The sequence below is a fragment of the Odocoileus virginianus genome, chromosome 33 (genome assembly GCF_023699985.2).
Source record: "Odocoileus virginianus isolate 20LAN1187 ecotype Illinois chromosome 33, Ovbor_1.2, whole genome shotgun sequence".
NCBI lineage: Eukaryota > Metazoa > Chordata > Mammalia > Artiodactyla > Cervidae > Odocoileus > Odocoileus virginianus.
In genome coordinates, this window is record NC_069706.1 from 37,082,717 (window position 1) to 37,098,005 (window position 15,289).

The 15,289-nt window shown below is 46.6% G+C and overlaps 1 protein-coding gene across 3 annotated transcripts in view; it reads left to right on the forward strand.

Moving 5' to 3' along the window:
• Positions 1-15,289, forward strand: part of RNF216 (ring finger protein 216) — a 119,335-nt gene that overhangs the window by 22,072 nt on the left and 81,974 nt on the right. For all 3 annotated transcript variants that reach the window (XM_020906711.2, XM_020906714.2, XM_020906715.2), the window contains exons 6-8: positions 1,667-1,769; positions 3,382-3,546; positions 13,567-13,681. In XM_020906711.2, coding sequence (XP_020762370.1) covers positions 1,667-1,769; positions 3,382-3,546; positions 13,567-13,681 — 383 coding nt within the window. The remainder of the gene's footprint in view (positions 1-1,666; positions 1,770-3,381; positions 3,547-13,566; positions 13,682-15,289) is intronic.

Consider the following 15,289-nt stretch of genomic DNA (forward strand, 5'->3'; position numbering starts at 1 on the left):
GTTTTAATGCTTTCTTCCAAGATCATCTTGCCTACACCCCATTTGAGCCACCTGGCTTCATGCATGGCTATTCTATTAAAGAAAATTCTTGTTTATTTGACCTTTTTATCCTTCCTCAAATTCCTAGTTTTGGCCCCTTTGTTGGCCTGTAATAGCCACACTTATCTGAACATTACAGACAAGTAAGGTTGAAATGGAGGAGCTGTTCCACACCTGGTTTATAGTATGTCCAGGTGTGCATGAGAAAGGGGTTGTTTGGAACTCTGTGCCTTTCTCTACAAATACTGAGTTCTTCATGGTGACTGATTCTCAGGTACCCTTCAGAGATTGTATAACCGTGGCACTCATCAGTTTGTACTGGAACAGAGAGTCACCACCAGTGACCATGGTTTTAAAGGGAAATGTGCTCAGAATTCTTGAGGAGGATGTCTCCCCTTGCTACTGCTGCAATATGAGAAAGGGGTTTTTCCTCTCATGCCTTCTGGCATGTGTTCCAGAGAACTAGGCGTGGTGATAGGAAGAGCGCTTAACGAGAAAGTGCACGTGGGGTTCCTGCAAGTGATGATGAAGAGAAGGGTGTTGAGGGGTGCTTGACCGGTCCTGGAGCAGGAGAACGAGGGTGAGCTGCAGCTGGGCCAGTGCTGAGGGTCCTGAGGGGGTTTGCACAAGAGGCATGCCTCCCCAGTTTTCAGTCCCTGAACACTGGCACCTGGTGAGAAGAGGAACGGGAAGTGAGCACTTTTTCTGTGACTTCTTTCTGCTAGACCTGTCTTGATTAGAGGCTGTCTTCCTGTCACTGGACAGAAGACCTGAGGAGAGTCACGGTGGGGCACCCTCGAGGCAGTCTGCAGGAGAAAGGAAGAAAGCTGGAGGAGAGGGGGAGCCCCGCCTGCCCTGCGACGGGGCCGCTTTCTTGCTGCTGACGTGGCTCAGGCTCCACACCCCCAGCTGTCCTGGTCACTGGAGAGTGTCCCAAGGGCACAGAGTGCTGCCACCGTTGGTTTTTATAGGCTGAAGGGCCTTGCTAGTTAAATTTGTAAATCTGGGCAGTGTTAACATCTTACGGGTTATTTTATTCTCCTCATCCTTACTTTTGAAAGGTTTCATGGTAGTGATTAAAAAGACAAGGCTGTGATTTTGGAATGGAGAGAGTTTTTTCTTAAGCAAACATGGTCTGTTCCTTCAGCCTTCCAGTAAACTGAGCATCCCTCACATCGTCATGGGGATTGATTTACCATAGGGTTAAAAAAAGTACTAATGAATTATAACAGGTCTTTTATGTTCTGTTTATTAACTCTTAGAAAACTGTGAATGTGAATACAGACTTTTTCCCCATCCCTTATTAATAGTCTTCCTGACAAATGATAGATACTTTCATCTAAATTCTCCAGTTCCATACAGTTCAACCAGTAAGAACTAATAGAGAAATTTCAGAGGAGTTTACCTTTATTAGTATGTGTATTGCTTTTCACATTAGCAAGTAAAAATAGAAGTTCAGTGTAACGTCTTATTTGTTCATTTGTTTTTCTGATCTGCAGACGTTGTCATTTCCTGATAGGTCAGTTACAATGTGACTAGAGATTTTATTTTCATACATTATGTTTGAATCAGTGAGCAAGTGTGGCATTTAGAAGCAGTGTGACAGTAACGTCATTTATTTTTACAGACTTTGTAATTTTCTTCTGGAAAATCCAGATTATCCAAAGAGAGAAGACAGAGTCCTTATGAATCCCAATAGCAGCCTGCTTGCCAGCCAAGATGAGATGAAGGCAAGTGGTGCTCTGGTTTTGCAGTGTCTACTTGGAAATTCTCTCCTCTTTGCATCATTTTTAAGGGAATAAAGTCTTTTGTCAAGATACGTTTTTTAAAGACTATCCAGGAAAATAGGTTTTTCAGAATACATATTTTAGTGGGACTTCCCCCTCTGAGTCACCTTGAGTTCTGTATTCGTTGTAATTCCATCTTCCCTTCGCACAAAGAATTAAACAAATCCTCTATATCTTTAATCTTACAAAGCAAGTTCCTAAGATGAATCAAGAATTGGCCAGGACTCTTTGTATCATCTTAGGGTTTAACATTTTATTAAATTTTCAAACACACAGTAAAGCCAAAAGAACTTTCTGTTGATTTTCTATATACACACCAGCCAGTACTATTAAAAGTTAACATTTTACTGTGTCCAGTTTGTCCCATATCCATCCCTCTGTCCATCACATCCCTCTTATATTTTATTATAACCCACTTCAGAGCAAATTGCTAAAACATCAGTACTCTGCCACATAAATACTTTAGCATGCATATTGTTGCCTAGAGTTTAATATCTGTTTTTCTTTTTGAGTAAGATTTATATACAGTGCATACACCTGTGTAACCAAATCCTGTGTTAAGATATAAACAGTTTGGTTTTTAAAAATCTTAATCATTGTCTTCATGTGTGGTCCAGACTAGCATTTAGTATGTTCAGTGTTTGAAGGAAAGTATAGTTCAGAACTGCTTTCCTGGTCTCTGTTGCACCATCCTTCCACTTCCCACAAATTCTTTTTGACGGCTTCTTTCATGTATGGTTATTACTCATTTTATTGCTCTTCATTTTATTGCACTTTATAGATGTTACAGTTTTTTGATTTTACAAATTGAAGGTTTGTGGCAACCCTGTCTTGAGCAAATCTGTCAGTGCCATTTTTCCAACCACTTTTGTTCACTTCGTGTCTCTGTTACATTTTGGTAATTCTCATGATATTTCTGACTTTTATATTATTACTATATTTGTTATGATGATCTGTGATCAGTGACCTTTGATGTTACTATTGCGAAAAGATTGATTTGCTGAAAGCTCCGATAATGATTAGCATTTTTTAGCAGTAAATTATAGAATTAATTGAGGTATGTGCTTTTTTTTTTTTAGACATACACTGTTGCACACTTACTAGACTACAGTATGGTGTAATTTTAACTTTTCTAAAAGTTGGGAAACCAAACAATTTGTGTGGCTCACTTTATTGTGATATTAACTTCATTGCAGTGATCTGAAAGCAAACCTACAGTATTCCTGAAATATGCCTGTATTTTGTAGCTGGGGGAAAAAAAACTCAGTTTTTTCTAAACATTTTGTGAAAACAAAATGGCTAAAAAGTTGTCTTCAAACCCCCAACTATATTTTTTCATAGTTCCGACTAGCAAAACTAGTCTCCAGACTCCAGACCTCTCTGAACATCATTTCTTCATCTTTGTTCAGGGCTGGTATCCTCCTTTTGAGTAATTAGTACAAGTCAGATTACTCTTTTCTTTAGTCGGTAATTCTTCAAATGATTTCCCCCTGGAAATGTTCCCCCTGGAAATGCACTGTCTGGCCTCTAATGTTGTGCCTCTCTCTCGTTTCAGTTGCCTGCAGTAGACTTTTTTGACTATTCTAAATTGACTCCTCTTGACCAGCGCTGCTTCACCCAAGCTGCCGACCTCCTGATGGCTGACTTCAAAATGCTTAGCAGTCAGGACATCAAGTGGGCCCTGCACGAGCTCAAAGGACACTATGCAATCACCCGAAAGGTGCTCTACTTGGTCTTCTGTGGGGGTCACACCTCTTGGCTCCTTCTTCCCGTGATAACAGGATGAAGAGTTCAGCTTGCAGAAGTTGGGATGATTTATGATGGCAAAGAGCTAAGGAGTTTGTCAGGGTGAAGATATGTAGACAAAGATATTTGCTGATGAGAAACAACTGAATGAAAAGAAGCACAGATGAGAAGCAGGAAAGTTCTGGTGTGACCGTAAGGACGTGCATTTCCCTATGGAGTGTGGAGCAGGAGGGTGTGTTGCGTTTCCCTATGGAGTGTGGAGCAGGAGGGTGTGTTGCGTTTCCCTATGGAGTGTGGAGCAGAGGGTGTGTTGCATTTCCCTATGGAGTGTGGAGCAGAGGGTGTGTTGCGTTTCCCTATGGAGTGTGGAGCAGGAGGGTGTGCTCCATTTCCCTATGGAGTGTGGAGCAGAGGGTGTGTCGCATTTCCCTATGGAGTGTGGAGCAGGAGGGTGTGTTGCATTTCCCTATGGAGTGTGGAGCAGAGGGTGTGCTCCATTTCCCTATGGAGTGTGGAGCAGGAGGGTGTGCTCCATTTCCCTATGGAGTGTGGAGCAGGAGGGTGTGTTGCATTTCCCTATGGAGTGTGGAGCAGAGGGTGTGTCGCATTTCCCTATGGAGTGTGGAGCAGGAGGGTGTGTGGCATTTCCCTATGGAGTGTGGAGCAGGAAGGTGTGTTGCATTTCCCTATGGAGTGTGGAGCAGAGGGTGTGTTGCATTTCCCTATGGAGTGTGGAGCAGAGGGTGTGTTGCATTTCCCTATGGAGTGTGGAGCAGAGGGTGTGTGGCATTTCCCTATGGAGTGTGGAGCAGGAGGGTGTGTGGCATTTCCCTATGGAGTGTGGAGCAGAGGGTGTGTTGCATTTCCCTATGGAGTGTGGAGCAGAGGGTGTGTTGCATTTCCCTATGGAGTGTGGAGCAGAGGGTGTGTTGCATTTCCCTATGGAGTGTGGAGCAGAGGGTGTGTTGCATTTCCCTATGGAGTGTGGAGCAGGAGGGTGTGTGGCATTTCCCTATGGAGTGTGGAGCAGAGGGTGTGTCGCATTTCCCTATGGAGTGTGGAGCGGAGGGTGTGTTGCATTTCCCTATGGAGTGTGGAGCAGGAAGGTGTGTTGCATTTCCCTATGGAGTGTGGAGCAGAGGGTGTGTTGCATTTCCCTATGGAGTGTGGAGCAGGAGGGTGTGCTGCGTTTCCCTATGGAGTGTGGAGCAGGAGGGTGTGCTCCATTTCCCTATGGAGTGTGGAGCAGAGGGTGTGTTGCATTTCCCTATGGAGTGTGGAGCAGAGGGTGTGTTGCATTTCCCTATGGAGTGTGGAGCAGAGGGTGTGTTGCATTTCCCTATGGAGTGTGGAGCAGAGGGTGTGTTGCATTTCCCTATGGAGTGTGGAGCAGGAGGGTGTGCTCCATTTCCCTATGGAGTGTGGAGCAGGAGGGTGTGTGGCATTTCCCTATGGAGTGTGGAGCAGAGGGTGTGTTGCATTTCCCTATGGAGTGTGGAGCAGAGGGTGTGCTCCATTTCCCTATGGAGTGTGGAGCAGAGGGTGTGTTGCATTTCCCTATGGAGTGTGGAGCAGAGGGTGTGTTGCATTTCCCTATGGAGTGTGGAGCAGGAGGGTGTGTGGCATTTCCCTATGGAGTGTGGAGCGGAGGGTGTGTTGCATTTCCCTATGGAGTGTGGAGCAGGAAGGTGTGTTGCATTTCCCTATGGAGTGTGGAGCAGGAGGGTGTGTTGCGTTTCCCTATGGAGTGTGGAGCAGGAGGGTGTGCTCCATTTCCCTATGGAGTGTGGAGCAGGAGGGTGTGTTGCATTTCCCTATGGAGTGTGGAGCAGAGGGTGTGTTGCATTTCCCTATGGAGTGTGGAGCAGGAGGGTGTGCTGCGTTTCCCTATGGAGTGTGGAGCAGGAGGGTGTGCTCCATTTCCCTATGGAGTGTGGAGCAGAGGGTGTGTTGCATTTCCCTATGGAGTGTGGAGCAGGAGGGTGTGCTCCATTTCCCTATGGAGTGTGGAGCAGGAGGGTGTGTTGCATTTCCCTATGGAGTGTGGAGCAGAGGGTGTGTCGCATTTCCCTATGGAGTGTGGAGCAGGAGGGTGTGTTGCATTTCCCTATGGAGTGTGGAGCAGAGGGTGTGCTCCATTTCCCTATGGAGTGTGGAGCAGGAGGGTGTGCTCCATTTCCCTATGGAGTGTGGAGCAGGAGGGTGTGTTGCGTTTCCCTATGGAGTGTGGAGCAGAGGGTGTGTTGCATTTCCCTATGGAGTGTGGAGCAGAGGGTGTGTTGCATTTCCCTATGGAGTGTGGAGCAGAGGGTGTGTTGCATTTCCCTATGGAGTGTGGAGCAGGAGGGTGTGTGGCATTTCCCTATGGAGTGTGGAGCGGAGGGTGTGTTGCATTTCCCTATGGAGTGTGGAGCAGGAAGGTGTGTTGCATTTCCCTATGGAGTGTGGAGCAGAGGGTGTGTTGCATTTCCCTATGGAGTGTGGAGCAGAGGGTGTGTTGCATTTCCCTATGGAGTGTGGAGCAGAGGGTGTGTTGCATTTCCCTATGGAGTGTGGAGCAGAGGGTGTGTTGCATTTCCCTATGGAGTGTGGAGCAGGAGGGTGTGCTGCGTTTCCCTATGGAGTGTGGAGCAGGAGGGTGTGCTCCATTTCCCTATGGAGTGTGGAGCAGAGGGTGTGTTGCATTTCCCTATGGAGTGTGGAGCAGGAGGGTGTGTGGCATTTCCCTATGGAGTGTGGAGCGGAGGGTGTGTTGCATTTCCCTATGGAGTGTGGAGCAGGAAGGTGTGTTGCATTTCCCTATGGAGTGTGGAGCAGGAGGGTGTGTTGCGTTTCCCTATGGAGTGTGGAGCAGGAGGGTGTGCTCCATTTCCCTATGGAGTGTGGAGCAGGAGGGTGTGTTGCATTTCCCTATGGAGTGTGGAGCAGAGGGTGTGTTGCATTTCCCTATGGAGTGTGGAGCAGAGGGTGTGTTGCATTTCCCTATGGAGTGTGGAGCAGAGGGTGTGTTGCATTTCCCTATGGAGTGTGGAGCAGAGGGTGTGTTGCATTTCCCTATGGAGTGTGGAGCAGGAGGGTGTGTTGCGTTTCCCTATGGAGTGTGGAGCAGAGGGTGTGCTCCATTTCCCTATGGAGTGTGGAGCAGAGGGTGTGTTGCATTTCCCTATGGAGTGTGGAGCAGGAGGGTGTGCTGCGTTTCCCTATGGAGTGTGGAGCAGGAGGGTGTGTTGCATTTCCCTATGGAGTGTGGAGCAGAGGGTGTGTTGCATTTCCCTATGGAGTGTGGAGCAGAGGGTGTGTTGCATTTCCCTATGGAGTGTGGAGCAGGAGGGTGTGTTGCATTTCCCTATGGAGTGTGGAGCAGAGGGTGTGTTGCATTTCCCTATGGAGTGTGGAGCAGAGGGTGTGTGGCATTTCCCTATGGAGTGTGGAGCAGGAGGGTGTGTGGCATTTCCCTATGGAGTGTGGAGCGGAGGGTGTGTTGCATTTCCCTATGGAGTGTGGAGCAGGAAGGTGTGTTGCATTTCCCTATGGAGTGTGGAGCAGAGGGTGTGTTGCATTTCCCTATGGAGTGTGGAGCAGAGGGTGTGTTGCATTTCCCTATGGAGTGTGGAGCAGAGGGTGTGTTGCATTTCCCTATGGAGTGTGGAGCAGAGGGTGTGCTCCATTTCCCTATGGAGTGTGGAGCAGAGGGTGTGTTGCATTTCCCTATGGAGTGTGGAGCAGGAGGGTGTGCTGCGTTTCCCTATGGAGTGTGGAGCAGGAGGGTGTGCTCCATTTCCCTATGGAGTGTGGAGCAGAGGGTGTGTTGCATTTCCCTATGGAGTGTGGAGCAGGAGGGTGTGTGGCATTTCCCTATGGAGTGTGGAGCGGAGGGTGTGTTGCATTTCCCTATGGAGTGTGGAGCAGGAAGGTGTGTTGCATTTCCCTATGGAGTGTGGAGCAGGAGGGTGTGTTGCGTTTCCCTATGGAGTGTGGAGCAGGAGGGTGTGCTCCATTTCCCTATGGAGTGTGGAGCAGGAGGGTGTGTTGCATTTCCCTATGGAGTGTGGAGCAGAGGGTGTGTTGCATTTCCCTATGGAGTGTGGAGCAGAGGGTGTGTTGCATTTCCCTATGGAGTGTGGAGCAGAGGGTGTGTTGCATTTCCCTATGGAGTGTGGAGCAGAGGGTGTGTTGCATTTCCCTATGGAGTGTGGAGCAGGAGGGTGTGCTGCGTTTCCCTATGGAGTGTGGAGCAGGAGGGTGTGTTGCATTTCCCTATGGAGTGTGGAGCAGAGGGTGTGTTGCATTTCCCTATGGAGTGTGGAGCAGAGGGTGTGTTGCATTTCCCTATGGAGTGTGGAGCAGGAGGGTGTGTTGCATTTCCCTATGGAGTGTGGAGCAGGAGGGTGTGCTCCATTTCCCTATGGAGTGTGGAGCAGGAGGGTGTGTTGCATTTCCCTATGGAGTGTGGAGCAGGAGGGTGTGCTCCGTTTCCCTATGGAGTGTGGAGCAGGAGGGTGTGCTCCATTTCCCTATGGAGTGTGGAGCAGGAGGGTGTGCTCCAGTGCTCTTCCCCGCTGCTGTGCTTTCTGTCCTGGGCTGGTCCCGCCATCCTCCCCGAGATGGCTCAGTTACCAGTGAGCATGAGGTAGATTCCAAAGGGCCAGGAACCCAGCACTGCCCAGGGAGTGGTGGTTTGCTTCATAAGAGAGTGAGCAACTCCTGAAAGCTCTCAAGGTTTTCTTTCTTTCTTTCTGGCCTCTAAATAAGATTCCACTCAAGGGCCAGACCCTAGAAGGGAGCTGTCACTAGTGAGCAGCAGACGTGCTCCATTTAATGCAGCCCACCTTGCAGTGGCCCTTCGATGGCGGCCAGGACAGAAGAGCAAGCGCCAGCAGGCCCTTGACCTGTCCCTCTTCTCTCCTGCCTTTAAATCGGTTTTTCTTGACTCTTAGCAAACAGTGTGCTTTTCTTTCCAGAAGACAAGCAAATGTGGAGTTACTTTACTTGTTAAAACACCCACTGGGTCTTAACCTGAAAGAAGGTGAACATTGGTGAATGTGTTGAGTCTAGGCCCCTTCCACCTTTACCTTGATAAGATCCAGGCATCTGTTGGCAAACTCCTAATTACAGGTTCATTTTAGTTAAAAATACTCTGAAGGGATCACAGAGATAATGCCTTCTATTTCTGATAGATATTGCCTTCTTGTTCCCCCTGATAAAGAGGGAATGTCTGCACTGTCATTCAAAAATGAACGAGCTTCCCCTCTCCAAGTTAATGACCTTGAGAAAGAAGGGGCTTTTTCATCTTTAGGGCCCTGTGTGGCATTTTTATTGATCCTGTGGTGCCTTACACATTTTCTGAGCTCCCAGGAAGCCCAGATGAAAAGTAAAAGGGTAGCAGCAGGAGACAGCTCCCGTGGTCTGGAGGTGGGTTGGTCCTCATTAGAAATGTCCCTGCCTACATCCTGAGGTCAGTAAAAGTGATTTCGCTAGCAGATGCTTCTCCACATTGAAGGTATGATCATCCCCCAGCTTGTCGTTATTTGGGTGGAAATTGTAGAGTTTTATGGCTCAGTTCTTGTTCATAGCTTCCATATCCTTTTCCTCATTTGTCTGGCCCTTTATATTTTTTGTGGTGTCTTATTTGTTTGGGTGGTTAATCTAAGATTTTACAGGATTTTGAAAAGAGATGGGTTGGGCTACTTGAGTGAACATCAGGTATTTTAAGGGGAAGTAATGTTTGACAAAAGCTAAACTCTGATGTGCCCTTTTAGAGCGTCTCCCTGTCGCACACACGTGGCGCACAAGACTTCTGCCCTGTGGGAGGTCATGCTTAGGGGGGCGGGGGGGAGGAGATGTGCCCAGAGGATTGCTGTTTGTTACCATGTTTACTGTAAACATCAGACAGTACAGAAGTGGAGATGGTGTTGTAACAAGCCCCTGCATACTGTCACTCCCCTTCAGCAGTTGCCAGCTCCTGCCCAGTCTTATATTTCCACCCTTACCCACCTACCCCTACCTGAAGTAAATTCCATAAGCATTTCAGTATTAATTTTTAAAAGATAAAGGCAAAGATGAAATAGTTTAAAATCTAATCAAAATACCATCATCACACCTTAAAGATTAACATCACCAGATATCCAGTCAGTATTCAGATTTTTCTGAATATGTCATAAATCTTTAAACAGCTTGTTTGGTCACAGAATTCCAAGTAAAATATGTTTATTGCATGTGGCTGATGAGTTCTTGAATCTCTTAATCTGCAAGCTCTCTTTCTCCTTTGTTTTCCCTTGCTGCTTATTTGTTGGAAAAAAACTGGGTTGTTTTATCTTATAGGCTTCCACAGTCTGAGTTTTTTGACTGCACCCCTGCATTGTAATTAAACAGTTCGTCTGTTTCCTATAAATTGGTGACATCCAGAATCTTGATCAAACTTAGATTTGATTTCTTGCTTGTATTTTAATTCTAGTTCTGCCACTTGTTAGTCTTAAACTTGCAGAACTTCATGCCTGCTGCTTTCTCCATGCCTGCCTTGTGACTGTCATCTTGGGATTTTCCTTCACCTTGCCTTTTGACAAAGATAAATTTTCTTTATTTTGTTGAGTTCACCAAAAAATTCGTTCAGGTATTTGTGTCCCGTCTTACAGAAAAACATGAACCAACTCTTTGGCCAGCCTGGAGATCCTGACAACTTTCTGTGTCTTGCTTTACACACTCAGACTGATGGTTCGAGTAGATTGAAAATTTCCCCTCCTAGTTTTTCTCAGTAGTTCTGCCACAGATGTGACTTCCTCTTTCTTTCAGGCAGAGGTGTCTGAGTGCCTGCCGTAGGTCACACATTGGGAATGTCACAGTGGACATACAGGTTTCTTCCCTCATGAAACTTAATGCTGGTGGTCAGGGCCATCTTTTTTAACCCATCCTTTAGCTTCTGTTGTCTTAGGTGGTCATTCTCAGGGTCTTACCCAGGCTTCCTAGATTTCTCCCTCCGTGTACTTGAATGGTCACCTTTATCTCCATACAGGTAACATATCGCTGTCTCTGGACTTGACCTTTCCACCAGGCTCCACAGAGGAGTCTCTGTCTACCTCTCAACTTTTACATCATCAGATGCCAGTTGTCGTGTTTTTAGGTCATCCCTTAAAGGAAGTTTGGCTGCTGTCACAGATGCCCTGAAAATTGGAACCAGCCTGGATCTTTGATTGTCAAAACTAATACTTTGGGTATTTGATTTGTGAATTACCTCATTTATAAAATGCAAGTCATAATAACTTGTCTTGCTCCCTTTCCTGGGTTTTAGAGAACAGCCTTGATTCAAGGGTGGGGTATTTACCTGTAGATAAAATTTGGTATAAATTAGTAGCCTTGCAGCTGAGTACAAACATTGGTGCCTAAGAATTTGTGGGGAATACCTTGTATAGTGGGAATTCCAGAAAGAAAGGAAGCAAGGGAAGAGGCACTGTAGCTGTGGAGGACGCTGATCAGAGATATAGAGAGGTAGCAAGATGAAACTTGGTGGAGTCTCACTGAATCTAACTGAGGACACGGTGACGCCAAAGAGAGGAGCTATAGTTCCAAGACTGGCCTGAGTCCTGTCCTCACTTTAATTAAGGTTTGCCCTTCTCTGTAGCCTTGCTTCCCTCTACTATGTATAAATAATAACCTCCTTAGAGGATTGCGGTGAGAATTAAATGGGATAATTAAGGACTTGAAAGGGCTGCATGCAGTGCTTAGCTCATTGGAGGTGCATACAGCAAATGTCAATTCCCTTCTGATTCCCACACTGAGGAGCTTTGAAAAGGAAGTGAGATAGGAGATAGGTTAAGATGCAGGGCTGATCCTCTGTCTTAAAGTACTTGTTTTGTTACCCTTTTACCACAGGGATACACAGCTGTTTAAGATAAACAGCTTCAGAACGTGATTTATTAGCAGCATTCCTATAACACATGCACATCCCTGTAAGCTTTTACTTTCCAAATGAGTGTTAGACCCGGACTGCATGTTGCTGAAGGTGCTCTGTGAGCTCTTGCGACAGTCTGTGTCATAGAGGCTCAGAGTCTAGGGGAGGAAATAACGGAGCAGATCACAGATAAGTATGTGATTACAACTGTGATAGCTCTTCTGAAAGCGTACATAACTGGAGGGTGCTCTGAGAGGCTCCAGGAGGGCCTCTCTGAGCAAGTGACATTTAATCACACCCCCTAAGTGCTTCTGCCTAAGCAGGAGGTCAGGAGGGAGGGTAGAGCGTGGAGGGCAGACGTGTCATTTCCTGGGATGAGGATTCCCATAGAAGAGCTAATTTGGAGGAAAAGATAGTGAATTCTGTCTGGGAAACGCTGAACTGCCAGCATGCTGGGTGGGCCTCATATATCTGAGTGAAAACAATTCATTGAGTGGCTGAATGGACCAAAAGTGGGGGCAGTAACAGACTGGAGAAGGGGTTATTTGAGATTGGTCAGCATGTGGAAGGTGACCTCACCCACGTGGATGAGGTGTGCCTAAAGAGACTGTCAGGTGAGAGGAGAGCCAGGGCTGCCTGGAGGACCCGCAGCGTGGAGACGAGGCAGGAGGGGCAGAGAGCGGGGCAGGCCGCGCTGGCATCACCGCTGAGATCCCGGGAGGTGAGGGCCGAAGCGGAGGCACTGGCCTTGGCCCCGTGTTAGGAAGGTGAGTAAGTGGAAAGGTGGGGTAGAGACCAGGGTAGAGAGGGCTGCTGCTCCTGGGAGGCGAGGTGATGATATGTGCAGATGGCTCTTTTGATAAGCTTGGCTACAAACAACAGGGAAGAAAGCGAAGCGGAACTGGTAGTTGGAAGAGGAAGGAGGTCTGGGAGGAAAGGTTTTCTTTTAAGATAGCAGAGACTTGATCACCTTTAAATGCCTATTGGAAAGATATAAAAAAAGGAAGAAGCTAAAGATGTGGAAGAGAAGGGAGTATCTCTGGCATAAGCATCTTGCACTCCAGTGTTCAGTGCAAAGTGGGGAGGTGAGTGAAAGCAGCGAGAACATGGGGGAAAGGGAGGCAGGGTTTTTAATTTTTTTAGTTGGAGGCTGATTACTTCACAATATTGCAGTGGTTTTTGTCATACATTGACAAGAATCAGCCATGGTTTTACATGTATTCCCCATCCCGATCCCCCCTCCCACCTCCCTCTCCGCCCGATCCCTCTGGGTCTTCCCAGTGCACCAGGCCCGAGCACTTGTCTCATGCATCCAGCCTGGGCTGGTGATCTGTTTCGCCCTAGATAATACACATGTTTCGATGCTGTTCTCTTGAAACATCCCACCCTCGCCTTCTCCCAGAGTCCACACGTCTGTTCTATACATCTGGGTCTCTTTTTCTGTTTTGCATATAGGGTTATTGTTACCATCTTTCTGAATTCCATATATATGTATTAGTATACTGTAATGGTCTTTATCTTTCTGGCTTACTTCACTCTGTATAATGGGCTCCAGTTTCATCCATCTCATTAGAACTGATTCAAATGAATTCTTTTTAATGGCTGAGTAATATTCCATGGTGTATATGTACCACAGCTTCCTTATCCATTCGTCTGCTGATGGGCGTCTAGGTTGCTTCCATGTCCTGGCTATTATAAACAGTGCTGCGATGAACATTGGGGTGCACGTGTCTCTTTCAGATCTGGTTTCTGGAGGCAGGATTGTTGACCAGAGAAACACCATGAAACACCCATGTTTCATGCCTGTGAAACGTGACTTGTAGCCATTTGTTACATGGTCTAACCTGTGCTTATTCATGGACACCTCCGATGGTTTGCCTTCTCGTGCACCTCTTTATCAGTCAGCATCTTGGTTCTGCCATTATAGCAGTTGTTGAAAGAGAATGAAGTAAAGAAATGCTACCTGCTTATTTTGCCACTGCCTTTTCTGGTAAGCTGTATAGGGAAGGTAGCTGAAACTGTGAGTCACAACGAGATTTTGGATTGCTGTGTTTCACGTATTCTTGTGTCCCATTTACAGCAGTAACCTTTCCCTTTCTCAATTTTTAGGCCTTTTCTGACGCCATTAAAAAATGGCAGGAGCTATCGCCAGAAACCAGTGGAAAAAGAAAAAAGAGAAAAGAAATGAATCAGTATTCTTACATAGATTTCAAATTTGAACAAGGTAATGGCCAAATGTGACTGTTGCTGAGGGGGTTTCCAGAGCGGTCCCGTCCTGCACAACCCAAAGGGGCCTCGTGGTGTGGCTGCCTGAAGTGCCCTGTCACAGCAGTCTGAGGACTGTCACTGATGGGACTGCTTTGAAGGCGCGGCAATGTTTTTAGAAAGTGGCTGCATTTGTCATCTTCTTTCTGCTTAGGATACACCACGAAAGGAAAATTGTGTGTAGTATTAGAGATTTGTGTGTAGGGACATTTTTAAGCTTGAGGGGAAAATGGGTCTTGAAGGTTTGACAAGAATTAACCTTATGACTACTTGGTAGAGGTGGCCCGGCGCTTGAGGCTTAGTGCAGAGGAGCCCTGTGCGCACCTGACAGGGCGGGCTCTGCGCAGCGACAGCCACGCGGCCCGTAAGTTCCACATAACTGTTCACAGTTCTGCTGTTCATGTTGATGAAATAACTGCTGAAAGCTCTTTTGAAGAGGTTACTTCTGGTCTAATTCCCCTCCTCACTGCCACCCTTCCAGAGGTAAACTTGTTGAATTTTGCAACAGACTTGATCTTAGTTGCTTGTGTCCAAGAAGAGAGTCCACTTCAACTTTTCCTGTGGATTATTTCATAAATGTTTCCCTTTCCTCCTGTTTGTCTTTCTGTTACACATGTAATTAATTTCATAACTTCAAGTGTGTCTAAAGGGAAAGTCCATGAGATAGCTATAGAGTTGGAAAGTATTTGAATTTCTTTTTAGATCTTTAGGATCTGAAAGAGAAAGTCCTAAGTTCTGACTCCGAGGTCACCACGCTGCTCCGTGAAGCAGTGCTCTCCCCACACAGTGTTCTCACAGATCTGTGGCGGAGTGAACGTGAGGACAGTGTGTAGGCTTTTCACTGTGCTGAGTTCATCCACATTTAGACTAGGCATGCCTGACTCGGCATCCTAACACATAGTCATTCAGTATTTGTTTCTGACGCTCAGTGATAGGAACAGTATCACGTCACAGGTGGTCTGCTCCCTTCTTGGTCAGCTGTGTCTTGTAGAAAGTTCTTTCTTTGTATCAAGCCAGGAATGTCCCTCCTGAGGTTTCCTGCCATGGTTGTAGTTCTTGCCTCTGAAAGGATTTAAACTCTGTTGCCTCTTCACCTTCCCAGTTGCCCTTTCTCTCTTTCTCTAACTTGTCTTTTTCTCTCTGAGAGGTTGGGTGTACGAGGCTGGACAGAGTACTCCAAATGAGGTCTGCTGTTTCGAGGCAACAGCTGGAGTTAGGTTCTATAATTTCAACCATACAGCCTGAGAACACCTTAACTTCTTAAAATCAAACTATGTCCCACCTTTGACTCACATTAAACCTTCATCTTCTTACCCACCTTGCTTTTTAAATCACAGACCCTTCAGTTTTGATGCATCTGACATTTTTCACTGTGAACATTACCTCATTAGTTTCAGCCCATTCTTTCAGGTATACCTCTGATTTTTTTTTTTTTTTTGGATTGCACCGCACATTATGTGAGACCCTAGTTCCTGGAGCAGGGATCAGACCTATACCTCTGGCAGTGGAAGTGCAGAGTCTTAAGCACTGGACCACCAAGGGAGTCCCAAGATTCTGAATCTTTACT